The sequence below is a fragment of the Girardinichthys multiradiatus genome, chromosome 2 (genome assembly GCF_021462225.1).
Source record: "Girardinichthys multiradiatus isolate DD_20200921_A chromosome 2, DD_fGirMul_XY1, whole genome shotgun sequence".
Lineage (NCBI taxonomy): Eukaryota > Metazoa > Chordata > Actinopteri > Cyprinodontiformes > Goodeidae > Girardinichthys > Girardinichthys multiradiatus.
The window spans coordinates 18,367,367-18,393,747 of record NC_061795.1 but is presented as its reverse complement, the minus strand read 5'-3'; the positions used below and the strand labels follow the sequence as shown (position 1 = coordinate 18,393,747).

The following is a 26,381-nucleotide window of genomic DNA, read 5'->3' as shown; positions in this document are numbered from 1 at the left end:
TCTCCATGCAGTAACACTGATTCCAGACAGAAGCAAAATTTAGTGACCAGGGTATCATCTAGTGTGGGTTTAATGCTTGCCCAGATGTGCTTCAACAATAATGCATCTACTTGTATAAAAACTGAACAAATCAGAAAGCTACATCTTTTCTAGGAATGTCTTCAAAACTAATGTAGAATCACAGCAGCTGACTGTAGATTAAATGTGGAGTCACACAGGGAGGCAAAAACTCTAATGATGCATTTAGATGTATTTTGAAAAAGAACTTAAGCTTCTCAAAACCCTCTCTCTTTGAAGGTGTGCTAAATAAGCCTCTTGTGTTGGTTAGATTTATACCATGTTTTTAAAGTTAAACGACTGAAATCCCTTCTCTTTCTGTCTAGAATTTTGCCCTTGGAAAAGGTGACGAAGAGGTCATCACTACATTACAGAGCTTCGCAAAAACTGTTGGAGAGGTGAGCCCCTTTCTTCTCAGTCTAATTTTGTGGCGTTTTGGTGTATATCTTGCGCCCAGTGATGGATGATGAACTGCTCCAAAGATGTTAGTTGGGTTCTTTATCACATTACGGAGGAGTTTGCACCTCAGCATCCTGCATAAAAAAGAGCCTGATAAAAAGACCTACTGTGAGACTGGAACGGAGTGGCTAAGTGGGGAGGTGAAAGTGATGTGTTTCATGGCGGATGGATGAAGTGGAGGAGGCAGAGCAGCAGGTCGATGGATGGGTGTGTAGTTGAGTCAGGTGTGTTTGCAGTCAGAACAGATGGGCCTGGGGTTTCAGGGGCCTGCCCAGTCAGCCCTCAGGACTCGCGTCCTCAAAGTCACGAGGTGTTGACCTTTTACTTCATCGTCCATACTGAGGAAACTTATTCACCAGAGATAACGAGGCTCAGTTCTGACTCTGATCCACTTCCATCAGATCAAACCAATCCGCTTGTTTTATCCTTCGGACTTTTTTAGACGTCGGTGTGAAGCTTGTTGATAACCACAAAGAATAAAAGAAGGATTTGCTCATCTGTGCGATCCTGTTTCCATTATCAGGGTAAACAGAAAGTCTTTAGTATTTCCTGCATATAACCCTCTCTGCCACAGAGTGAGTTTATGACAACCGACACGAGGCTTTTGTTTGCGGTGCAACCCACATTATGAATGAAAAGGCTATTTCCTGGCTTGAAAACATAACCATTGATATAAATAAATAAGCTGAGATCCTACAAGATGTCTGCCGAGGTTTCACGTTCTGTTTATGTCTTTGTGCAGAGCTATTTTTTTTTATGCTTAATCAGTATTATTTTTGTTTCTTTTCAGCTAAACTCGCTCCACTCTGGGCTGGCCAACCAGATGGCTGACAGCATGGTGTTCCCCCTGATCCAGTTCAGAGAAAAAGACCTCACAGGTAGCTTCATTTAGAAAGGGAAAAAAAACAATTTCTCCACATTTGTCTCCGATTATTTAAATAAATCTTCAAACTTTGCAGAGATAAGCACTCTGAAGGAAATATTTGGTATCGCCACTGATGGTAAGTGTCAACTCATGTTGCGTTCAGAAGCAAATTACAGACAGTATTAGTAGTTGCATCTAAATCTCATATCTCCTCTGCTGAGCAGAGCATGAGGCGGCTATGGTCAAGTACAGCCGATTGCCCAAGAAAAAGGAGAACGAAAAGGTAGAATAACCACAGAGTGCTGATTTAACAAGCTGTAAAAAGCCTTACAGTGCAGTAATGCTGCTGTTAATGCAGCAGAAGTGCTTGATAACCATTTGAAACTATATGAAACTGCTGCAGAGCTTAATGTGCTTAACTGAAAAGCTTCACACTGAAGTGCAGACTCTGCAGCTTTAAAACAGGACAGCATGCCATTTGAATGTACATGGAAATTGAAGCTTGCTAAATTTGCATGTTTAAGAGAATGTCTGGTGTTTGCATACAATATGCAGGAGAGTGCAAATCTTGATAGTAATACATGTGCAGGGTACATTTGCATGCTCAACCCTCTTCTGCTTGGCCAGCTGAAGGCAGACATGATGAAGGAGGTGGCGTACACCAGGAGGAAGCAGCACCAGGCCTCGCTGCAGTATTACTGCGCCCTCAATGCCCTGCAGTACCGCAAGAGAGTAGCTATGCTCGAGCCGATGCTAGGCTACACTCAGGCGCAGGTACTGACCTTTGAACTGTATCTGAGCACATGACCGTGATCATATCCGTGTTCAAATTCATTAAAAGGGGCAGAAATGTTCTCTTATAGACAGATTTGCTTTGCAAATTTACACCACTTGCCTGTGTGCCAAATATTCTATTTGTAAGAGAATGAAGCAGCACACGGTTTATTATTTCTCAAACATAACAAAACATTTTGCAAACGGCAGAATTAACATGATTTTCATACTGTGGGTCAGTTACAAATACAGGGCTCTCGACAAATATTGACACTCCTAGTAAAGATGTATGAAAAGCCTTACAATAAATCATTATTTTATTACAGTAACATAATCTCACACGGATAATTTTGCTGCAGTTTTCAATAAGATTAGGAGATTTCTATCATTTACAATCCTCGTCATGCCAAGTTGAACATCAGATCTGCAACCTTGTTTGTCACAGTTTCAATTGTTCTATATTTTAGAACTATTGCTCTGAATGTATATCTGGGCAAGTTTAGGGTGTTCAGCTATTTTTTTGTTTGATTTTTCCTAAGTTATGAAAACCAACACTTATCTTTTGTAGTTTGAAAGCATGTTCTTATCTCTGTCCCATTTGGAAGAGTGTGCAAGAGAAATTGGCCTCTGTATCACCTCATATTTACGCCCTAGGAAAGCAGGAAGTCAGTTCCTTGACCCTCTGATCAACCTGAAAAGTAAAGTATTAATTTAATATTTAACATTAGGTGAGTTTGGAAAAAAGAATTTCTATATTTCTTAAAGTAGGATATACAGTACAGACCAAAGGTTTGGACACACCTTCTCATTCAAAGAGTTTTCTTTATTTTCATGACTATGAATATTGTAGCTTCACACTGAAGGCATCAAAACTATGAATTAACACATGTGGAATCATATACTGAACAAAAAAGTGTGAAACAACTGAAAATATGTCTTATATTCTAGGTTCTTCAAAGTAGCCACCTTTTGCTTTGATTACTGCTCCGCACACTCTTGGTATTCTGTTGATGAGCTTCAAGAGGTAGTCACCTGAAATGGTTTTCCAAAAGTCTTGAAGGAGTTCCCAGAGATGCTTAGCACTTGTTGGCCCTTTTGTCTTCACTCTGCGGTCCAGCTCACCCCAAACCATCTCGATTGGGTTCAGGTCCGGTGACTGTGGAGGCCAGGTCATCTGGCGCAGCACCCCGTCACTCTCCTTCTTGGTCAAACAGCCCTTACACAGCCTGGAGGTGTGTTTGGGGTCATTGTCCTGTTGAAAAATAAATGATGGTCCAACTAAACGCAAACCGGATGGAATAGCATGCCGCTGCAAGATGCTGTGGTAGCCATGCTGGTTCAGTATGCCTTCAATTTTGAATAAATCCCCAACAGTGTCACCAGCAAAGCACCCCCACACCATCACACCTCCTCCTCCATGCTTCACGGTGGGAACCAGGCATGTAGAGTCCATCCGTTCACCTCTTCTGCGCCGCACAAAGACATGGTGGTTGGAACCAAAGATCTCAAACTTGGACTCATCAGACCAAAGCACAGATTTCCACTGGTCTAATGTCCATTCCTTGTGTTCTTTAGTCCAAACAAGTCTCTTCTGCTTGTTGCCTGTCCTCAGCAGTGGTTTCCTAGCAGCTATTTCACCATAAAGGCCTGATTCACACAGTCTCCTCTTAACAGTTGTTCTAGAGATGTGTCTGCTGCTAGAACTCTGTGTGGCATTGACCTGTTCTCTAATCTGAGCTGCTGTTAACCTGCGATTTCTGAGGCTGGTGACTCGGATGAACTTATCGTCCGCAGCAGAGGTGACGCTTGGTCTTCCTTTCCTGGGCGGACCTCATGTGAGCCAGTTTCTTTGTAGAGCTTGATGGTTTTTGCGGCTGCACTTGGGGACACTTTCAAAGTTTTCCCAATTGTTCGGACTGACTAACCTTGATTTCTTAAAGTAATAATGGCCACTAATTTTTCTTTACTTAGCAGCTTTTTGTTTTGCCATAATACAAATTCTGACAGTCTATTCAGTAGGACTATCAGCTGTGTACTGTATCCACCTCCTGCACAACACAACTGATGGTCCCAACCCCGTTTATAAGTCTTGAAATCCCACTTATTAAACCTGACAGGGCACACCTGTGAAGTGAAAACCATTTCAGGTGACTACCTCTTGAAGCTCATCAACAGAATACCAAGAGTGTGCGGAGCAGTAATCAAAGCAAAAGGTGGCTACTTTGAAGAACCTAGAATATAAGACATATTTTCAGTTGTTTCACACTTTTTTGTTCAGTATATAATTCCACATGTGTTAATTAATAGTTTTGATGCCTTCATTGTGAAGCTACAATATTCATAGTCATGAAAATAAAGACAACTCTTTGAATCAGGTGTCCAAACCTTTGGTCTGTACTGTATCTCCACTACACAGAGCATGTGCTTAAATTAAAGTAATGGTTTTATATCATTTTTAAAGTATGATATTGCACTATTGCAATAAATGATTAATTTTTGAAGGCTTTTTACACAGATTCATTAGGATGCGCCCAAAATGTAAAGGGTGCTGCAGTTAGCTGTGTCTTATTTGCTTTGTTGACAAACCCTAAGGATGAAAAATACACTATATCTCCAAAAGTATTGGGTCCCACCACCCAATCAGTGAATTCTGGTGTTCCAATCACTCCCATGGCTGCAGATGTATAACGTTTGGTGTGGAGAAACTTGACTGACCTTCAGAGTCTTGACCTCAACCGTCTTGAACACCTTTGGGATGAATTAGAGCAGAGGGCACATTTCTGGTTTTCTCATCTAACAATGAACACACTCCTAAACCTTGTTGGAAATGTGTACAGAATAGTTGCTATTGATGACAATGGTGGGTCCATCAGCCAATTGGACCTTATAGATTAAGAATAGGATGTCATCAAAGTTCATGTACATGTAAAAGCAGACAAATACATTTGGCAATATAGTGTATGTATAAAAACGATTTTGTTTGTAGACTCACCCATACAATTTAGCCTAGTATCTAACTATCACTCTCTGGTATCTGTTCACTCACAGATCAGCTTTTTCAAGAAGGGCCTTGAGCTGGTGTCAAAGAAGATGGAAAGTTTTCTCTCTTCAGTGTCCAACATGACCCAAAAGTAATTAACTTTCAGATTTAATGTGTACTAGACAACTGATGAACCATGACTTTGGCTTACGACGCCTTGCAATTGTTTTAAATCTCCTTGAACTTTCCGACATTTTGTCACATCGCAACCACAAGCGTCTGTTTTTGTAATGGTTTTATGTGAGGAATGGCCTACATGCAAAATGCTATGTGTGAAGGAAAGCCAACTCTGCTAATCACCCTCAACACACTATTTCCACAGTGAAACGTGCTGTGGGGACATGTTTGTGCCGGAAAGCACGATAAGGCTTGTAGTTGTAATGATGTGGAAAAATTCAAGAGGAGTGAACACTTTTGCAAGGCACTGAAGGATACAGTACGTTGCAAAATTATTCACCCCCTTTGGTATTTCTTTTTCACATATTTTGCTTCATTTCTTCCTGTAATTTATGTTTTAATGTCTTATTTTATGTGATGGATCTGCACAAAAGAGTCTTACATTGGTGAAGTGACATTATAATATATATAAGCTTCTCAAGCTTATATATATATATATATATATATATATTGCTATGTGCATATGTATCCACCCCCTTTGCTATGAAGCCCCTGAAAAGTTCTGCTGCAACCAGTTACCTTCAAAAGTCACATAATTAATTAAATGAAGTCAACCTATGTGCAATCTAAGTGACATGATCTGTCAGTATAAACACACCTTTTCTGAAGGCTGCAGCACCACTAAGCAAGAGACATCACACCGTGTAGACCAAGGAGCTCTCAAACAAGTCAGGGTGGTGTTATGAAAAAAAATATCCAAGTCTTTGATATTCCCTCGGAGCACCATCAAATCCACCCTCTTCAAATGGGAAGCACATGGTACCACAACAAACCTGCCAAGAGAGAGACACCCACCAAAGCTCACAGAACAGGCAAGAAGGCCATTATTCAGAGAGGCAGCACAGAGACCAAAGGTAACCCTGAAAGAGTTGCAGAGTTTCACAGCAGAGACTGGAGTAGCTGTCCATAAGACCACAATAAGCTGTACACTCTACAGAGTTGGACTTTATGGAAGAGTGGCTAGAAAAAGCACTTACGTAGTGTTAAAGATAAGAAGGCACGTTTTGAGGTTATCAAAAGGCTTGGGGGTGACTCCCCAAAAGTATGGAGGAAGGTGCTGTGGTCAGATGATACTAAAACTGAACTTTTCGGCCACTAAAGAAAACTCTATGTCTGGCGCAGACCAATCACCTCAATAACCTTATCCCCACAGTGAAACATGGTGGTGACAGCATCATGGTGCCAGGATGTTTTTCAGCAGCAGTGACTGGGAAACCTGTCCGAGTTGAGCGTGAGATGGATGGTTCCAAATACAGGGATTTCTTAAGTAAAACCTGTCAGTCCGCTGGTGATTTGAGACTGGGTCAAGGAGGTTCACCTTCCAGCAGGACAATGACCCGAAGCATACTGCTATAGGGGAAACATTTAAATGTGTTGGAATGGCCTAGTCAAAGTCCAGACCTCAATCCAATTGAGAATCTGTGGTTAAGACTTGAAGATCGTGTGTTTTCAAGTGAAAACCATCCAACATGAAGGAGATGGAGCAGTTTTGCCTTAAGGAATGGACATAATTCCCTGTGGCAAGATGTGGCAAGCTCATAGAGACGTGTCCAAAGTGACATGTTAGCTGCAATTGTTATTTTTTCGTTTGTTCTTTACTTCACAATCAAAAAAACAATAAATCTTCAATGTTGTCACCATGTTCTATAAATGAAATGGTGCAAACTCTCAAACAATTCATTTTAATTCCAGGTTATGAGACAAGAAAACAAGGGGTTGAATACTTTTGCAAGGCACTGCAGCATTAAACACTGATAGAAGAGAAAATCTGTAAGTTATCTGTAGTTAAAACGCAATTTTTCTGTCCAGTATTCAGACACAGCTGGAGGCTGAGGCGGAGGCCATGCGCATGGTGCAGAAGGAGCTGCTGTCTGTGGAAGACACCGTGTACATGCCAGATAAGGAAACTGAGACCGTCAATCGCACACTTATCCAGAAGGCTGGCTACCTCAACATTAGGAAGTAAGATTAATTACAGTAATTCTGATCCTGTCTGAAGTCTGGTGATGTTTTGTATTCATTTGTACCTGTTGGTATTCTAATGGCTGCGTTAGAAAATACATTTAAATGCCTCAACAGCCAGACAGAACTGAGTTATGAAGGTAGCTTTTCTTAGAAAACGTGTGTAAAAATATGCAGAAAACCGGAATGAGAGAAACAATAGGTCTGTCAAAGAAGACAAGGTGGGTCAGGTAATGTGGTGAGAGCATGCGCTGTCAGCTTATTGTAGACCAGATGTATGAAAAGAGGAACCTCCTTAATAGCCAGAGGGGCTAAAACTGCAGCGTAGCATACGATGTGATTTAGTGAAATGCCAACACTGTCAAACCCCGTCGCTGCCTCATATACATCAACACTGTCTGATAAATGCCTGTGACTCCAAAGGAAAAAGGTTTCCTAGAACACCAGTCACTCTGCATACTGAGTACAATCTCCGCTTCCTTTCAGTGAGGGCAAATGAGATTCGCAGTTTTAAATGGTTTCTTAGTATTGAGGGTATGAGTCACCGACTGCACTGTGAGCCATGCGCTTCATCGTTTATCAAATATAAAGCATTTTTGTCATTTTGCATACAGGGTGTGGAAGAAAAAATGGACAGAGTACGGTAATTCAAAGATTCACAGACTAATTCAAGTGATTCACACACCTGAAGTTTACAAATTCATATATTCATGGCTTTCCTAAACATGGAGATGATATAAAATAAAACACATAAGTCAACTAGGAAAATAAATCGTATTTTCTATGAAAATGCATTATGAATCCAGTAAGCCGAAATGGTGAACGGATCTGCCAAAGAAGCTAAACTAAAACAAAAACACTGAACGATTAGAAGAGAAAAAAATCTGTACATCTATTTACTCCTTTTCTCTTTTTAATACGTCTTACAAGTTTTGTTTCTGCTATTTCATGTTTAACTGATGTCTGAAATAAATCACTAAACTCAACTAAACCTAAGAAAATCCGAAACAAGCCATTTCAATTGCATAATATAGAGTGGAAGCTGAAAACTGCTTAAGAAACTCAAGTCAAATTTGACCGACAAACTGAACCTGACATACTAAAACGAAAGCAGAAAAATCACCAAACTAACATAGGAAACAACCGCAGAAAAACTAGAAGCGGTGTAGACTCCTCAAGGCAGCCGTGGAGTATCTTACGGTTTGTTGTAGTTATAAAAAGGTTTTAAATGCTAACATACCAAAATTAGCTACCAGTAGCAAGTTGGCTAATTTTCTCAAATGTTTAGACACCTTTGTTACATGCTAGGATATGTGACATTAAAAAGGCTCAAAACCTTTTTCACTTCTATTGTGACTTGTGTCCTGCACAATTCCAAGAAAAAACTCAAATTTTTCACTAAAACTAACATTTTTTTATTTGTCTTTAGGTACCATGCTATAGGTACATACATTTATAAATGCAGCTTTTTATTTTTTACTTTATTTTTTACCACTATAGATTTTATTTTAACAAATGTAATAAATGTGGAAAGACCATTTAATTAAAAGCACTGCCTGCTTTGATTCTTTAACATGGTGTTCAACAGAAAATTGAATGGATTTTCTTCCTTCTGAGGAACATAGTTCAAATTCGTTGAGACAGTTATTTAGTCTCAGCATGTGAAAAGGATGGATTTATGCTTTTACTCATGGGCGCCTCATTATATTGTAAAATGCGGTTGCAAAATCTCTCATGGCCTGGAAAAAGACCAAATGGTCTTTCAGCATTCAGAAAATTGCTTCACAGTGCCCAAACTTTCATTGACCAAAGATGTAATCACTTCTCTGTCAGTTGTGCATCATGACTGAAATAAGTACTGAGCTGGTGTGTATTGCAGTTTAGTTGATGTTGCTGAAAGTCATCAGGCTCTCTCTGTGATTTATGTTTCAGTTTCCGTGTGGAAATGGCTGACAGCTAAATGATCAGGACAAATGACTTTTGGATCAAAAGTGTCTCAAACTTAAGTTTTAGGAAAAACCTAAACAGGTGCTATCATCCTGTGTGGCTGATCTTAATGACTTCCTGATTCTCATGGATGAAGCTCTATTGCTTAACGCTCCATCCATGTCTAATGGGGCTCTTTTAAAATGATCAAAACATCTGGCAAGTTCTCTGTTGCACAAATAACCATACTGAGTCCCTGATGGGAACTTGTGCTGCTGGTAAACAGCACTGGTGTTAGTTTTTAATCAAATGTGAATTAAGATTCTTTCTATGTGCTTTTTGGAAATAATGTCCTAATCTCTCTACCTACTGCTCCAGCTTTCTGCGGTCTCAAGGTTCCTACATATTTTCAAAATTCTATACCTGTCCAGAATCTAAAAGGTTTTAGTCAGTATTTAAGCTGCTGCTCACATATAAATAAAATCATTACATAGTGTTGATATTTCTACAGAACCCGGGCCTTTAAAGATGGATGGATGGACTCATTGTAGCCTTTTTGTAAAACTGTGGTCCTTGTTTTCTCAATTAAAAAAATTGAAAAATGGATCAGTAAATAAGCCATCTGATTATATATAGATTATTACAATTATATTAGTAGTTATAACAAAAAATTCTTTATTATTAATTTATTCTGCAACAGATTCACACTTGTTCTTCCTGTTTCCCAGTAAAACAGGGCTGGTGACCACAGCCTGGGATCGACTCTTCTTTTTCACCCAGGGAGGAAACCTCATGTGCCAGCCGCGAGGGGCGGTGGCAGGGGGCATGGTCCTGGACCTGGACAACAGCTCCGTCATGGCGGTGGAGTGTGAGGACAGACGTTACTGCTTTCAGATAACTTCCCCTTCAGGAAAGATGTATGCACGCTCCTCCCCTCTGACAAAGATTATTTACCAAACAATTCAGAGACTGAACATACTTTATTTAAATGCCTCCATTATTGTCACACCTCCAGGTTGATGATTCTACAAGCTGAGAGCAAAAAGGAATATGAAGAGGTTTGTGTGAAAGAGGAGGCCGCTTAAACTGCAGCATGTTTGATCTTCATCACAGAGAGATGTGCTGCTACAAGTAACTGTCACGGGACAATGGAGATGCTGTCGGGCTTCATATGTGTAGTTTTCATCTTCGTTTGTGCTCAGACACATCTGAGTGGTCTGTGACAGCTGGTGTCAGTCGAGTTACTTTAGGGAAGTCGTGACAGATCAAGAGGGAGCCCTAATGTGGGTTTCTGTGTTTCTTTCTCAGTGGATTTGCACTGTAAACAACATCTCCAGGCAGATCTACCTGACCGACAACCCGGAGGTAAAGCACAAATACACTGTTTGAATTTTTAAAGGTTAAACATAGCAGGTGATCGCTGCAGTTTATCTGTATGTTTCTGGTGGAGGTGGGGAAAAACAACACAAATGTGGAAGAAGGTGCTCTGGGTAGATGAGATCAAACTGAACCTTTTGGCCTTTTGCAAAGACTGTGTGGCATGAAAGACTAACACTGCTCAACACTGTGAAGGCACCATCCTGTTGTAGAACATGGTGGTGGTAGTATCATGCTGTAGGAATGCTTTTTGTTCTACTGTAAATGCAACAAAAGGTGGAAAAGCTGAAAACAAACACACACAACACTTTATGGATATGCTTCTTTAAAATTCTAATTAAAACATGCTACTTTGTGTTGGTCCATCACATAAAATAGCTGTAAGATACTCTACATGGAAGTTTGTGGTTGTAATGGGGCAAAGCGTAAAAAGATTCTAGAGGCAAAAATACTTTCGTAAGGTCATGCGTTTACTATCTGTCTGTCACTAATCAAGGTGTATTCCTACATTTTTGAAAATTACATTTAGTCTCATCAGTCACTTCAATACACACATTTGTAGCAAATAGTTTTGAGCTCGTGGACAGTCAGATTGAATAATTGTAGAGCAATAAATACTAAATGAGACAGTCTGGAAGAGCTTCAACATGTTGAAATAAGCAGCAGATGGAGAATAATTTTAAAATGAACTGGTTTAGTAAAGTTTCAGCTTCAACCTCTCATTTTTTTGTCATATATCTTCTTCATTCAGTTTTCTACAATCTAATCCTGATTTATGTTAATTATTGAACTTCTTTGCCCTTCGTTAGGCCGTGGCCATCCGATTGAACCAAACCGCCATTCAGGCAGTCACTCCGATCACCAGCTTTGAGAAGAGACAAGAGGGTTCAGCCAACCCCGACAGGTCAGGTTCACACTAGATAACTGATTAGTTGATTAGTACAGCTTGTTGTTTGTGTAAAATCTTTACAGCAGGGTAAACTGGTTACTGTCTAAAGAACAGCTTTTGACATCTTTAGTTATTTTTTACATCTTTATGTGGAACATTTCCTTTATAATGAAAGACAAGTAAAAAAAAAAAAGAGCCTGACACAGCACAGCTTTCTTGGACTGGTGTTACGTTTTGTAATTTATTATCTTTGACAAATCTGGTTTTTGGATGTTTCAGGACTGTGGCTTTAAGAAACTAATGAAAATTGAGTATTTCAATATACAGTAGAGGCAATCAGCTTCAGTGTACAATATGAAAACAACTTGGAAAGAAACAAAGTCAGAAATACTTTAATCTTAATAAGAGATGCAACACAAAAACTTGATTGACAGGCAATTTTCTGTGTGATCTGCCCAGACAAGGCGGTGTCAACGCTTCTACTGACAGAAGAAGAAGTTAGCAATATTCCACATAAATGAGGTGTTTAAACATTACTGAGAAGAAGTGCAGAGATGTACAAGGAAACTAATTTCTATGACATGTCGGTGGTTCTATCAGGCTGCGAAATAGCTAGAGAGAGTGTGAATATCAGCAGATAACAGGATGGCTGAAATGAGTGGAGAACTTTCTCTGCTTTATCTTTTTGAGCCTTCAGCCTTGGTCTGACAGAGAAGGAACTGTGTTTAGAAATGTTGGCAACCTATTGGAAATCTCAAAGTTAAGGCAAGGATCTGTGTTTTCGAGGGTATACTCAAGGAGACTCCTGCATTAGCTAGGCTAACCACGCTAATTTTGATAATAACTTATGTTAGATGTTAAACAGTTTAAAATTTTATTTTTTGTTTTAAAATAATAATAGTTAAACCTGCTTTACAGCGACTGGTCCTGTATCTCACACAGTATGACATCACCTCTAAGTCTGTTATAATGACCACTCATGGCAAATGGTGAAAATATTTATTTTCAGTGCTCTTCTTATTTTTTTATGTATAATAGAGAAATCGGAGGTGGCTAAAATATGTATCAGCAGACTAAACCTCTCCAAACATTGGAGATCAGAAATCAGCCACAAAACTCTGATCGGCGCATCTCTGGTGTTAGCTTGAAGTAGTGTTAGAAGCTTTCCTGGTTCCTGGTGTGGAGGAAGGAAGAACTCAGGCTGTGATTATTCAACCTTGCATAATGCCAAAAAATCGCAACCTAGTTTAAAATAAGATGATTTATAATTTAGGTTTGGAATTATTTGAGTGATTTTGGAGATAATGCCTTCACTTGTACAGGTCCTTCTCAAAATATTAGCATATTGTGATAAAGTTCATTATTTTCCATAATGTAATGATGAAAATTTAACATTCATATATTTTAGATTCATTGCACACTAACTGAAATATTTCAGGTCTTTTATTGTCTTAATACGGATGATTTTGGCATACAGCTCATGAAAACCCAAAATTCCTATCTCACAAAATTAGCATATTTCATCCAACCAATAAAAGAAAAGTGTTTTTAATACAAAAAACGTCAACCTTCAAATAATCATGTACAGTTATGCACTCAATACTTGGTCAGGAATCCTTTTGCAGAAATGACTGCTTCAATGCGGCGTGGCATGGAGGCAATCAGCCTGTGGCACTGCTGAGGTCTTATGGAGGCCCAGGATGCTTCAATAGCGGCCTTTAGCTCATCCAGAGTGTTGGGTCTTGAGTCTCTCAATGTTCTCTTCACAATATCCCACAGATTCTCTATGGGGTTCAGGTCAGGAGAGTTGGCAGGCCAATTGAGCACAGTGATACCATGGTCAGTAAACCATTTACCAGTGGTTTTGGCACTGTGAGCAGGTGCCAGGTCATGCTGAAAAATGAAATCTTCATTTCCATAAAGCTTTTCAGCAGATGGAAGCATGAAGTGCTCCAAAATCTCCTGATAGCTAGCTGCATTGACCCTGCCCTTGATAAAACACAGTGGACCAACACCAGCAGCTGACACGGCACCCCAGACCATCACTGACTGTGGGTACTTGACACTGGACTTCTGGCATTTTGGAATTTCCTTCTCCCCAGTCTTCTTCCAGACTCTGGCACCTTGATTTCCGAATGACATGCAGAATTTGCTTTCATCCGAAAAAAGTACTTTGGACCACTGAGCAACAGTCCAGTGCTGCTTCTCTGTAGCCCAGGTCAGGCGCTTCTGCCGCTGTTTCTGGTTCAAAAGTGGCTTGACCTGGGGAATGCGGCACCTGTAGCCCATTTCCTGCACACGCCTGTGCACGGTGGCTCTGGATGTTTCTACTACAGACTCAGTCCACTGCTTCCGCAGGTCCCCCAAGGTCTGGAATCGGCCCTTCTCCACAATCTTCCTCAGGGTCCGGTCACCTCTTCTCGTTGTGCAGCGTTTTCTGCCACACTTTTTCCTTCCCCCAGACTTCCCACTGAGGTGCCTTGATACAGCACTCTGGGAACAGCCTATTCGTTCAGAAATGTCTTTCTGTGTCTTACCCTCTTGCTTGAGGGTGTCAATAGTGGCCTTCTGGACAGCAGTCAGGTCGGCAGTCTTACCCATGATTGGGGTTTTGAGTGATGAACCAGGCTGGGAGTTTTAAAGGCCTCAGGAATCTTTTGCAGGTGTTTAGAGTTAACTCGTTGATTCAGATGATTAGGTTCATAGCTCGTTTAGAGACCCTTTTAATGAAATGCTAATTTTGTGAGATAGGAATTTTGGGTTTTCATGAGCTGTATGCCAAAATCATCTGTATTAAGACAATAAAAGACCTGAAATATTTCAGTTAGTGTGCAATGAATCTAAAATATATGAATGTTACATTTTCATCATGACATTATGGAAAATAATTAACTTTATCACAATATGCTAATATTTTGAGAAGGACCTGTATTCCAAAAAATCCAAATATTGATATTTAATTCAAGATGAAGCATAGCGAAGCATGAGACATCTTCAACAGTTGGTCCACTGCTTGTGAAAATACTTTCACATTCACAAAATATGTTTTCCAATTTTGTCAAATAATGAGGTCAAAATAAAAAGAGGCATTAGCATTTTGTTAGATGTTTTATTCACATCTGAGGTACATAAGGAGTCAGTACTTCCATAGGGAGATTTCTTAAAGTCCTGGAGATAAAGGTGAAATTGCCATTAACAGAAGTTTGGGCGTTTTTTGAGTTAACGAGTTTATTCCCTGAAGCTCAACGTCATTCTGTGTCCTGTTCCTTTAGAGCCAAGCCTGGAGGTGTTCAACCTGCTGGGAGCGATTCCCAGAAAACAGGAGCCGCTCCAGAACCAGAGGACCTGATCGCTCCTGGGACGCCTATTCAGTTCGACATCATGCTACCAGCATCTGAGTTCCAGGACCAGAACAGAGCTGGGGGGAGGTGAGGCGAGGCAGAAGGTTTGCATGTTCATCCATATGCAGGACACGGGCAGCGGTCTGGCATTGCTAATTTCTTCCCAAACACTGGCCTAACTGGGTTCATTAAATCATTTCCAGGAAGCTGATAGTTTTCCCTATTAACCAATGCAGGGGGCTAACTGCTTTTTTGTTTTGCTGATGCTTGCTCTTGCATCGTTACAGGCGGACAAATCCGTTTGGAGAAACAGACGAGTGTACAGCAGAGAGTGATGGTAACCTTAATGTGTTCCACATGCACCATAAAAATACTCTCCAAGTTCAACCTCTGTAAATGATGTTTCTTTATTTCAGCAGACTCCCTCCTGCAGCAGGTATTCGATGTGCGCTTCCTGGGCTCCATGGCCGTTCGGTGCGGAAACAACCAGGAGGTGATCTACGAAGCCATGAGGCAGGTGCTGGCGGCCCGCGCCATCCACAACATCTTCAGGACCACTGAGGCCCACCTCATGGTCACCAGCAGCAGCCTGAGGTAGAGCATCCTCATTTAATCATCCAAAACTGTAATTTATTAGTTGGATTTGTGTTTTTCTCCATTCATTACGTGGTTTTTTTTTCTTCTTTTTAGATATGAGCTTGCAGCTTTTATTTGCCCTATGATTTGTAGTTCTGGCTGAGGAACCAGAGCATTAAAATGCAAAAACTACAAGCCCCATGATTGAAGGAAGCTATAAACTGTGTTGTAGTCGTTGCTAAATAACGTTATTCTTACTACATACGTGTGAAAGTGTACATAATATGTTCTTGGCAGTGGAGCTTCTGGTGGAGAGTTTCCTTAAGGCCTGCAGCTAAACCTCTCACTATGTAAATTCAAAAAATAAAATGCTAACTCATTCAGGGCACAACTGACCGATGACATTTCATTTTATTTTCCAACTGATCTTGCCACCCTCTGTCTGATGCTCCCCTGGGTGAGAGTCGTATTACCCATGCCATTGCTTTCCACCTAGGAATAAAACATTAACTTGTGATTGCTGAACAGCCATAAGGTAGCGTATCAACATACCAAATCATGCAAACCATCTATTTCTCAAGAAAAACTATTCATATATTTCCTGTCTTTTAATGTAAAAATCAGAATCAGCTTTATTGCCAAGTTCGTACATACAAATAAGGAATTTGACTCCGGTACACTTTGCTCTTTGGTTTTGTTTTTGTATTACAGAATATACAAATTTATAATAAAAAGGTGCATTTGCAACATCTGTATGCTGTTGTTCTGTACTCTATTGAATGTTCAACAAAGAAACAGCCTGGGGGAAGAAACTGTCTCTGTGGTGGCTGGTTTTAGTGAAAGTGGTTTTGTTAAACTTCGACTTATCAAGCTATATATCTGTTGTTGGCCCTACAAAGTATTTGTATTTTCAGTTTAAAAAAAAACAATGGCAGTTAAAATTTGGTTACAAATGAAAGTGACAGTTAAGAGGCAAAAACGTCCTAACAAGAAAATTACAGGTGCTGCTTTCTTTTTCCATTTTCAGGTTAATTGACCCCCAAACTCAAGTAACAAGAATAGGCGTAAGTATGACCTCAATTATCGAATCATTGCTTTTAGTTAAAAGCTCCCGTTATGTTTTCTGCACCACCTTAATACTTTTATGTCCCCAGTTCCAGCTAAAAGAGGTGTCCCAGTTCGCAGCTCACCAAGAGAACGGGCGGCTGATGGGGTTTGTGGTCGAGGGGAGAGACTGGAGTGACGAAAACGAGGAGGGAGAACCTTCGTTCAGCGCCTTTGTGTTTGAGAGCAACACGGAGGGAGAAAAGGTTGGCTCGCTTCAAACATCAGAGTTTTGTTTTTCTGCTTGAGTTGGGAAACATGTTCACGGATGTTAAAAGGGTGTAATTAGTTCTGCTCTTCTCCTTTCATTCACAGATATGTTACACCATAAATTTGGCAAAGGAGATTACAGAAGCAAAGAAGGTAAACGTTATTATAGAGACACTGGAAACAGCGACCAACTAGAATTAAAAATCTAAACCCAAATTGATCCTATTGTTGTTAACGTGTAAACGATAAACAAACACATTAAATGATTAGCTTTTTGATCTTTCTATCTGCAGAGAAGGATACAGTATTTTGTTCAGGGTTCTCACCAGGAATCTTTATGGCTGGGGGGGGGGGGTTTCTTCTGCAGACCCTTTGAAGCTGACATGATTTTAGAAAGCTCATAAAAAATTGCCGTATCAGCCTAATTTTCAGCATAGCAGGAAATGCGCTGGCGAGAACCCTGATGTTCATGTCATGTTTATGTCATGGCTACCCATGTAATGAATGACGTGATTTGAATAAGTTGGAACATGTCCACTAGAGGGAGCACTTGGAATGAAGTGACTGTGAAAGAACTTTTCCACATTTTCTCATGTTTCAGGAACAAACTTGTAATTCATTAGGATATCATTTAATACAACACAAACTAGTGCATAATTGTGATGTAAAAATAAAAGGTAATCAGCTCTTCTGAGTCAGTCTCTTGTAGAATCATCCACAGGTGCAATGACAGCTGCAGGTTTTTTGGGGCATGTCTCTACGACTCGTTGCAGAAAAGCTCAGGCTCAGTCAGACTAGATTCAGTTTTTGGAATTTGGCACATGGACTTTTATTTAAACCATCCGATTGTAGTTCTGGCTGTATGTTTAGGGTTGTTTCCGTGTTTAATGGTAAACCTCAGCTCCATTCTAAACATATTAGAAACGTTTCAGTTTTTCTTTCAGGATTGTTCTGTATTTAACTGCGTCGACGTTCCCATCAACTCTGACCAGCTTCCCTGTTCCTGTTGAAGATAGAGATCAGATGTTGATGATTATGTGCAGTTTTTCTCCACAAAGCAGTGTCTAAGTCCCAGCACCAGAACAGAGCTTCTGCTATGTGAGCTGTGAGTTTAAGTGGGTAGCCATGTGTTGTTAGGTTTGCAGTTTCTCCATTCTCTTCTGATGATGAACTAACCAGAGCTCTGTGAGATGTTCAAAGATTAGAATATTGTTTATAACCAAACCCCGCTTCAAACTTCTTCACAACTTTTCCCCTAATTGGTCTGCTGTGCTCCTTGGTCTTCATTATGCTGTTTGTTCTCTTAATGTTCCCTAACAAACCTCTGAGGCCTTCACAGAATTGCTGGATTTATACTGAGATTATATCTATTTTATAATTAGGTGACATCTGATGGTAGTTGGTAGCACTGGATTTTATTTAGGAGTATCATAGGAAAGGAGGCTAAATACAAAGGCACATCACACTTTCTTTACAAAAAAAATAAATTAACACGTCTCTTTCCCGTTACCATTATGCACTCGCTATGTGTTGGACTAAAATCCCATTAAGATACATTGACAGCTGTGGTGGTTTCGTGACAAAAGATGAAAAGGTTAAAGGCGTGTGAATACTTGTTGCAAGTCGCTGTATTTACTACATAGAATCACTTGAGTTGCTTTAATACAAATTAGCTGAGTAAATTCTCACTTGTGGGTGTGTTGTTTCTGTTAAAGGACCCAGATGCTCTGGCCCAGCTTATGAAGAACATGCCTCTGACCAATGACGGCAAGTTTCTGCTCCTGGAGCCTGAGACGGGCGACTCAAACAGCGGAGAGGGCCAAGAGGACCTGGAGTCTGAGGCCTAGTTGCCCTGAGAACATTCCTTCCCCCCGAGAAAACACAACAAAGGCCAGGTTTCATTATGACCTCCACCTGAAGTTTAGTACTGTAACACCATCTCAAGAGGGTAGGCTTCACTGACAAGGGTTTGACCAAATACATCAGGAAAACCCATTTACTGTGTGCTTACATTAGTATGGATCTTTGAAGTTATTTCTTTCCCTGTGCACCACTTCACATGGCCTGAGCATCCCAAGGTCCTCCCCTGATTGGTACTGTTGGTGTCCGTCAAAGAGGTGGTGGTAAATCATTCCCTTCGGTTTAGGTTTACATTTCTTTCAGCTTTTCATAGTGTGAGGGTGTTTGTGTGTGAAAACCTTGTAAACTTGTATGTAATTAATCTGTTTTAGCATTTTTATTTCTTAAAGATCCATATACAAAACAATTATTGCACTTTTAAGGTTAAGCACTAATTAATACAGCTAAAGAAGCTAAAACTATTGAAATGAGAGAAAAAACAATGAGACAATGTTGGGTTGCTTTTGCTCGCAGTGATATAGCAGTTTATAATAATTACCAATAAAATTTGGGGCACGAGGAAAACATTTTTTGCTCTCTCTGCAGACTTAAAATCTTCACCATCTTCAGCATTCTTACTAAACAACCATCATGCTTGAAATAGTCTCCTGCTACCTGGCTGTATAAAACAAATCTGTGGATAATCTGTCTGCAACATCCTCATTGAGAATCCCCCCAAAAACAACTCTGCGCTCCACTTCTTTGAGTCGTGTGTAAATATGATTTGTCAGAGTGTCGGTTTGCTGTTTAATCTGCGTGTGTGTGTGTGTAGGCACTGTTGCGGTGCATGATTAAATGACACCGTTCACTCCTGCTCCATTTGTAGAAGATTAAAGCCCCTCAGCTGAGTACTGAACTGTAACACAAGAGGAAACTCAACTCAGGCTTTCTCCAGTAATGCATGAAACAAGACCCAGCCAGGTACTGCGATCTTGGAAAAAGACCGTTTTGCATGTTTATTAAAGATAATCAAAGGAGAAGAGCTGAAAGTGGAGTTATCTGTGGGAATTACTGGCTGTGTGAGAATGTTGTGCATTTAGCATTTCAGCAGATGACCCGTAAACTGGAGATATTTTGTACAGATAAAACAAAAACGGATCTTGAATGTTACATTACATGGTTTTGTATGTCACCAATGTAAAAGGTTTAGAGGCAAAGAATTCCTTAACACAAAGCACTTTTTCCATTTAGGACTGGTTTCCGTACTACACCACCAGTGGGAAGATGACATGTACTCACTACAGATATGAACGTCTGAGTCAATTTTGGCCTTAAATGATGCATTTGAGCAGTTCTGTTTCCAGGGTGTACAGGTTATACATCCTCAGTGAATGTTAAAAACTAGAACTGCTCAGGTTTTTTCTCCCGCCTGACCATAAAACTGACTCAGAAAACATTTAGCTTGTCTACGTGGGAAGCTCTTGATTTGAACTAGGTGCTTCCTTCTCCCTCCTAGCTTGTGGGGATTGTTAAACCTGCTTCACGTGTGACCCCTTCTCTTTACCAATGGTTATAATCAGTCTGACAGAGAGAGGTACCCCCAATCCTTGTGGTTTTTAGTAGAACAATGGCCACCAGTGGGCTCTAGATGGACAAACTTTATCAGTTTATTATTTTACTTAGTACCCTACACATCGCCCATTATAAAATGGCCAAACTCTAAAACTCTGTAATTTAATCTAACCTCCCCAACAATCCCACACCATTCCAAACACTTTGTGAAGTGCCTTGAGACGACATGTGTTGTGAATTGGCACTATATAAATAAAACTGAATTGAATTGAACTTTGGAGAGATGTTCCTGCATATTTCTGTTTATTGTAATGCTGTGCCCAAGTGGTTCCTTGGTTGTTTGTAAATGTCCTCTCAGGTTAAATTTCTGAGTATTCCAACATGAAGATGATTAATGGGCCATGTGGTCCAGGTGTGTTACTTCCTAAGTGACATCAATCTAACCAAATAGTAGTGTGTGTGTGTGTGTGTGTGTAATTCAAGCTCCTGCACTCAGTGTTTTCCACATTAACTGCTTTTAAATCTTTTCACCCTGAGATTAGGAACAACTTAAATGCATCCTTAAAGGCCTTTAAATAATCTGACTTTCACATCCAGTGTGAGTGTATGTGAGCTTTTCACCAATGCTATATATAGTTGAGTCTAAAGGAGTAGCTCATTTTGGGAAATGTGCATCAGCGTTCACATGGCTTACTAAAGTATAGCTCCCCTAGGTACACAAACATCTACCCTCTATCAGGTGATGGACAGAGGAAAGCAAGACAAGGAGGAGAAACTGAAGCTTCTAAACAACCAACATGGAAGACAGACACTAAACAGATTATGACTTTGGGGAATGTACACATTGGTAAAGCTGGAGGAAATGTATTTAATATTTACAACTGCAAAAAGTAGGCGGTAATTTCTGATCTGTGTCTAGGTTGTATAAATGGTATCTCATAATTTGTTATAACTTACAGACTAAGGCATAATGCTGGAGATGAATTCCTTAAAAGGGGCCTGGTATACCTGGAAATATTCAAAGTAGCTACATATTGGCTTCTGAACGAAGGGAAAGCAGAGTTGAAATAAAAACACAAGGTCATTCAGAGCATGTGGTCGACTAAGAAGAAAAGGTTCGTCAGTTCAGGTGTGAACACATAACACCGCCCATCAGTGGGAAGAGAAACTCTGACATATTCAAGCGTACTAGAGTAGAGATGCACTACAGATACTACACTTCTCTGACTCTTGCATTCCACAAACCACCTACTAAACATCCACAAATGCTCTTTTCTGTTACCTAATAGAAAGGTTTATTTGCAATGTGTCTTATGTTGTAAAGCAAACTTCACTCCTCCAGAGTCTTGAATAATGCATACAAATATGCTTAGTATTTCCCATCAAGAAAAGTTTTTTTTCAGTTTGATGATCAAGCTGCTGTTTGCGTTTTCTCTTTTTTTTTATATGTCTGGCTTGAGGAAGCTTGTTTTAACCATAATATCCCATCCGGAAAGTAAAACTTCCTTCTGTATGTGACCTACTGCAGCTCTATTCCTCTTATTACATTTAAGCTACAGCCTTGATATGTTTCTGCTTTGTAAGTAAATTTATCATTAGGACAAATCTTGGTACTCATGGTGCATGATGTACATTATCATAACATAGTAAGAATGCATTTCCTCATTCTGTCTTTTTTACAAACGGCTAAATTTATTACCTGAAATGCTTTGCACTTAATTAAACCCGGTTTTCTAAAACCACTAATGTTAAAATTCAGTCTTTAATAAATATGTCATTTCTTAACAAAGTAATTGTTTTTTTTTACATTACTTTTTAAATCATAATAGAGCTTTTATTTAAAAAAAGATGTCAATTTTATTCACACATCAACAGTTAGTTTATATTAGCTTCAAATGTACACTTCATGGACATGAGATGCATTACAATATAGACATGAGCTTCATCTGATGCATGTTGGCAGCAAGTTGATTATTTAAGGACTTTTGGACACCATCATAAAATCCAACATATATCTTCTAAAAGCAGCAAGCAGGGAGGTTTCAGCCAATTAACTGATGTTTACCAGCAGACCAGACCAGCATGCACTTTAAGAGTCCTTGTAGTAGTTGTTGAAGTTGATGCGAAGCAGGAAATCCTCTAAATGAGGCTGATAGCCTCTGTTCACCAGTTTAGTCACCACTGAAAGAAAAAGAAAAGAAAGATGTTTTAGTCCTTCAATCTCACAGTTTAAGTCAGCGGTTTACATACACTCACCTGCATGAATATCATGGTAATGTTTTGTTTGCATTTAATGTAGATTTTGGCTATTCCACACAGGGTTCGAATTATATATACAGGCTCCTATACATGCATGCCCCCCAATATTTAGTTGTGTCTGGAGATTTGATCACTCTTGGTAGAATTGGTGGGGTTCATTTAAACTGGCTGGTGTCATGGCTTGGACTCGGCATTTCAATTCCAATAAGGTTTATGTCGGAGAAATATCATCAGAAGCTCAATGTTAGCCCATATCCAGATGGAGGCAAAAGGACTTAGAGGCGGTCCTCTAACTTCATTCTTTTATCCAGTTTGTGCAGAATATACAGAATATCTAACACTGAAACAGGCCCTCAGCATGATGCTGCCACTAACCTGCTTGATAGTTGGCACAATGTTCTTAGGTTTAAGAAGCTCCACCTTCAATCCTTCATACATTCTTATCAACACAGAGGCTAAATAGATTAACATAGTCTTGTTGATTATAACACTCCACTAAGGGTTTGATTGAATGGGCAGATGCAGATTTTACTCAAGCTTGAAGCCGCCCATTTTCCAGCAGGGGCTTCTTTTTAATTTTCTTCTGTGGGCTGCACAGTTAGGTCCTGTGTTCATATCCCAGCCCGGATCTTTCTGGATGGACTTTGCATGGACACCCCATATACATGTAGAATTCTCTAGGCAACTATGGCTTTTTTCCACAGTCTAAAAGCCTCCATGTTAGGTTTACTGGCCACATCAAATCTGGATTATTACTGATCATTCTAACCAGTTTCCTTCCATCTGAGTGCAGCAATTTGGGTCAGATGATTGGTACTTTGGCACAATATGAGTTTCCAACAGTCAAATGATCTGAAACACATCAAAAATAGTTTTGATAACAGCTAACATTAGGTTTCCTTAATGACCTCTCCAATGCTCCAGCCTCAACCCTATAGAAAATGCGTGGACCAAACTCAAAAGCAGAACATGTGCCAGGAAACCAACCAATTTAAATGAGCTCTACTAATTCTGATTAGAATTATGCCAAAAGGATTAAGATGGCCAAAAGAGTATGTGATTTCTCTGCAAGTTGATCGGATTGCAATTTCAATATGTGCATAATCACAATCACAAATGACCGCTTGCGATTATTTCTCTGTCGGCAAATAATATAAGAGGCCAGTTGGATGGATTTCACTGCTTCTTCATACCCACGCCTAATGTTGATCTTGGTGACCAAGATGCTAAAGCTTGAGAAGAGTGGTGCGGTTCATTATGACCGCACCTGTTCGGTAACATGCATTGGCATCACTTTATCAAAAAGGTACTAATTAGCACATTAAACTAAGTACATTTTATACACTAAACTGGCTACCACGCTGCGCAAAATCTATTAGGAAGATTACAAACTGACAGATTTTCTACAATGTAAAAGCAGAAATCCACTGATTGAATTAAGTTATTTTTTCTGTATTTAAAAAACAGTTTTTTTTAAAAAACTCTTTCATTCAGCCAGAGGAGAAACAGTATTCTCTGGTCTTACCTTTGAAAAGGAAGTGAGAGTAATACTTAAAAGTGTTGTACGACTGCTGCATGGCAATGAAGCTTGGGTGCACTGCCTCCCCCTGCTGTCTGTCCCAGGGATGTGCAATGAGCTGAGCACGAAATTTGAGGATCAGGCTGAAAATACTATGGATGATGTTCATGACTGGAGCTGCTTTCTCTGTCAGCAGACCCCTGGAGATGTTGAACGGAGAGAAAGGTCACAGAAATATTAAAGTTAACTTTTTAATGACCTGTCAGACAAGACAAAACTGTGAAACACCTATGTGTGATCATAACAACCTCTCCTGAATTATTCATCCGCAGATTAAATGATTCATTAGGTTCGGAAGTTAGCCTAGTCATTCAACCGGAATGTGAATGAGTGTGTTATGATCGCAGATAATAGGACCAAAATGTGGCACTTGACTTACTATACCTATAAAACACATCATACATGGGGCTGGGATCAATAAAAATACTACTGATTAAACAATGCATAACAAACAGTCACCTCTTGACTTCTTGAAAAATATCAAATACAACCCATTTTCTGCACAACACTTACAGCTGTATATTACAACAAAACACTGCTTTGGCGTTACAGATTAAACATTTGCGGTTCCAGTTCTCACCTGAAGATGGCTCTGTTGAGGTAGTCAGCGTGTGTGCGGTGGATGGCATCCAGGTCGCTGGCAGTGGCCAGCTTGGCCGTGAACTCGGTCCAGGAAACCTGCAGGATCTGGTTGGCGATGTAACCCTGTATGACTTTGACAAAATGCTGCATCTCGTGCCTGTAGAGCTGCAGCTGACGGAACTGCACAGAGCGACCTGCGCCTTTCACCAGTGCTGCAAAACATGCATGGGAACAGGTGAGAATCCGTGCTGAAGGGGCAACAGAAACATGCTGGTCACACACTGAGGATTATAGCTTGGAAACCCCTCGGAACAATAATCACACATTGATTTTATTTTGGAGCAGTGCCTTGAAAATTCTTGATGCCTCTCAACCTTGTTTTCATATTTAACCAACATCACAATAATAGACAGAGACAGATGTGCAGTTTTCAAAAACAAAACTGAGGCGTGGCATGCATATATGTATTCCGACACCTTTACTCTGATGGCCCTAAATAAATGCAGTGCAGCCAGTTGGCAAATAAAGTTCAACTGTGTGTAATTTAGGCCTCAGAGGTTGTTAAAGAACATCAGTGAATAAACAGCATCATGAAGACCAAGGAACCCAGCAGGCAGGTCAGAAAGAATGTTGTGGAGACGTTTAAATCAAGGTTAGGTTAATAAAGAATACACCAATTTCTGAACTTCCTACGGGACACTGTTCTATCCATTAGCTGAAAGTAGAAACGGTATGGCAAGAGAACTGAAAACCTACCAACAAAACGCTGCCCCTAAAGAGAAAGGCTGGTTAAGAAGAGCATTTATCAGGGAACCAGCAAAGAGACCCTATAATAACTCCGGATCAGATGAAGAGAGTGGGAAAATCGGTTGACAGGGCATTATTTATCCTCCCTACAAATCTGGCCTTCATGGAAGAGTGGCAAAAGAGGATATTGTTGAAAAGAGGACAAAGAGTTTGTCTACAACATACATCCACCACCACCCTTTGTGAGGAGGGGGCTTGATGTTCAGAGATTCTCGACCGCAGCTTGAGTTAATCAGCAAAGCAGATTGGGTAAACTATATAATCTGTAGATGTGCAAAGATATCCATCCATCAATTGATCTTTTTTTGGAAAACCATGTACCCTTTCCTTCCACTTAATAAATATATACTACTTTGTGTTGGTCTAATATACATAATCCTAATAAAATACACTAAAGTGTGTGGTTGGAATGTGAAAAAAATTAATAAAGGGTCACAAATTAAAGCTGTAAATATTTCCCATTCCTGACCTGGTTATTGTAATAGAATGTTTTATTAAACATTTGGATAAAATAAGTACAACATATAGTCGCATTTTTCTAGCCCTGTGCCAATATATTCTATATAACCCATAAAATCATGTTTTATCATCTTTTTCCATCTTCTTTTAAGTTATGCTTTGTTTTTCCCCTTTTAGTTTATCTATTTGTGAGATCTGCACACAGAGCTGCGATCAATATAATCAAACCCCAAGAAGAAAACAGCTACACAACATTCCCACTGGCCTTGACCTGTGCTTTGTATAAATACATCATAAAATAACTCTCTATAAAGCACATTCCTATCTCTCCTTCCTGTGAGGTGAAGTAGAGTCCAAACTGAAGCTGTATCAGCAGCTACCTTTCCCTTACCTGTCCTTTTGAGGTGAAACCAGACATCCCTGAGGCTCCACACCATGTGTTTGAGCTGCAGCAGGAACGAAAACAAGCGGTTGTACTTGTTCATGCAGCTGTCGGTGATGATGATGTTCAACGGCCAGTCCACCTA

The 26,381-nt window shown here is 39.9% G+C and overlaps 2 protein-coding genes across 6 annotated transcripts in view; one reads left to right on the top strand and one right to left on the bottom strand.

The window, feature by feature from the left end:
* Positions 1–19,464, top strand: part of appl2 (adaptor protein, phosphotyrosine interaction, PH domain and leucine zipper containing 2) — a 67,457-nt gene extending 47,993 nt beyond the window's left edge. For 2 of the 4 annotated variants that reach the window (XM_047389226.1, XM_047389238.1), the window contains 18 exons: positions 384–455; positions 1,307–1,394; positions 1,476–1,517; positions 1,606–1,664; positions 2,009–2,155; positions 5,204–5,286; positions 7,182–7,334; positions 9,989–10,177; positions 10,276–10,318; positions 10,569–10,625; positions 11,447–11,541; positions 14,799–14,954; positions 15,155–15,204; positions 15,287–15,461; positions 16,471–16,507; positions 16,598–16,753; positions 16,863–16,910; positions 18,473–19,464. In XM_047389226.1, coding sequence (XP_047245182.1) covers positions 384–455; positions 1,307–1,394; positions 1,476–1,517; positions 1,606–1,664; positions 2,009–2,155; positions 5,204–5,286; positions 7,182–7,334; positions 9,989–10,177; positions 10,276–10,318; positions 10,569–10,625; positions 11,447–11,541; positions 14,799–14,954; positions 15,155–15,204; positions 15,287–15,461; positions 16,471–16,507; positions 16,598–16,753; positions 16,863–16,910; positions 18,473–18,604 — 1,782 coding nt within the window. In that variant the 3' untranslated portion in view covers positions 18,605–19,464. Of the gene's footprint in view, positions 1–383; positions 456–1,306; positions 1,395–1,475; positions 1,518–1,605; positions 1,665–2,008; positions 2,156–5,203; positions 5,287–7,181; positions 7,335–9,988; positions 10,178–10,275; positions 10,319–10,568; positions 10,626–11,446; positions 11,542–14,798; positions 14,955–15,154; positions 15,205–15,283; positions 15,462–16,470; positions 16,508–16,597; positions 16,754–16,862; positions 16,911–18,472 lie in introns of all 4 variants that reach the window. The other 2 variants (XM_047389216.1, XM_047389232.1) reach the window with 1 other exon arrangement.
* A 2,512-nt stretch (positions 19,465–21,976) lies between these two features.
* The window catches only part of tubgcp6 (tubulin, gamma complex associated protein 6), a 44,824-nt gene continuing 40,419 nt past the window's right edge, over positions 21,977–26,381 (bottom strand). For both annotated transcript variants that reach the window (XM_047391538.1, XM_047391530.1), the window contains exons 22-25: positions 26,246–26,378; positions 24,587–24,800; positions 23,953–24,146; positions 21,977–22,349 (exon numbers count right to left, since the gene is read on the bottom strand). In XM_047391538.1, coding sequence (XP_047247494.1) covers positions 22,258–22,349; positions 23,953–24,146; positions 24,587–24,800; positions 26,246–26,378 — 633 coding nt within the window. In that variant the 3' untranslated portion in view covers positions 21,977–22,257. The remainder of the gene's footprint in view (positions 22,350–23,952; positions 24,147–24,586; positions 24,801–26,245; positions 26,379–26,381) is intronic.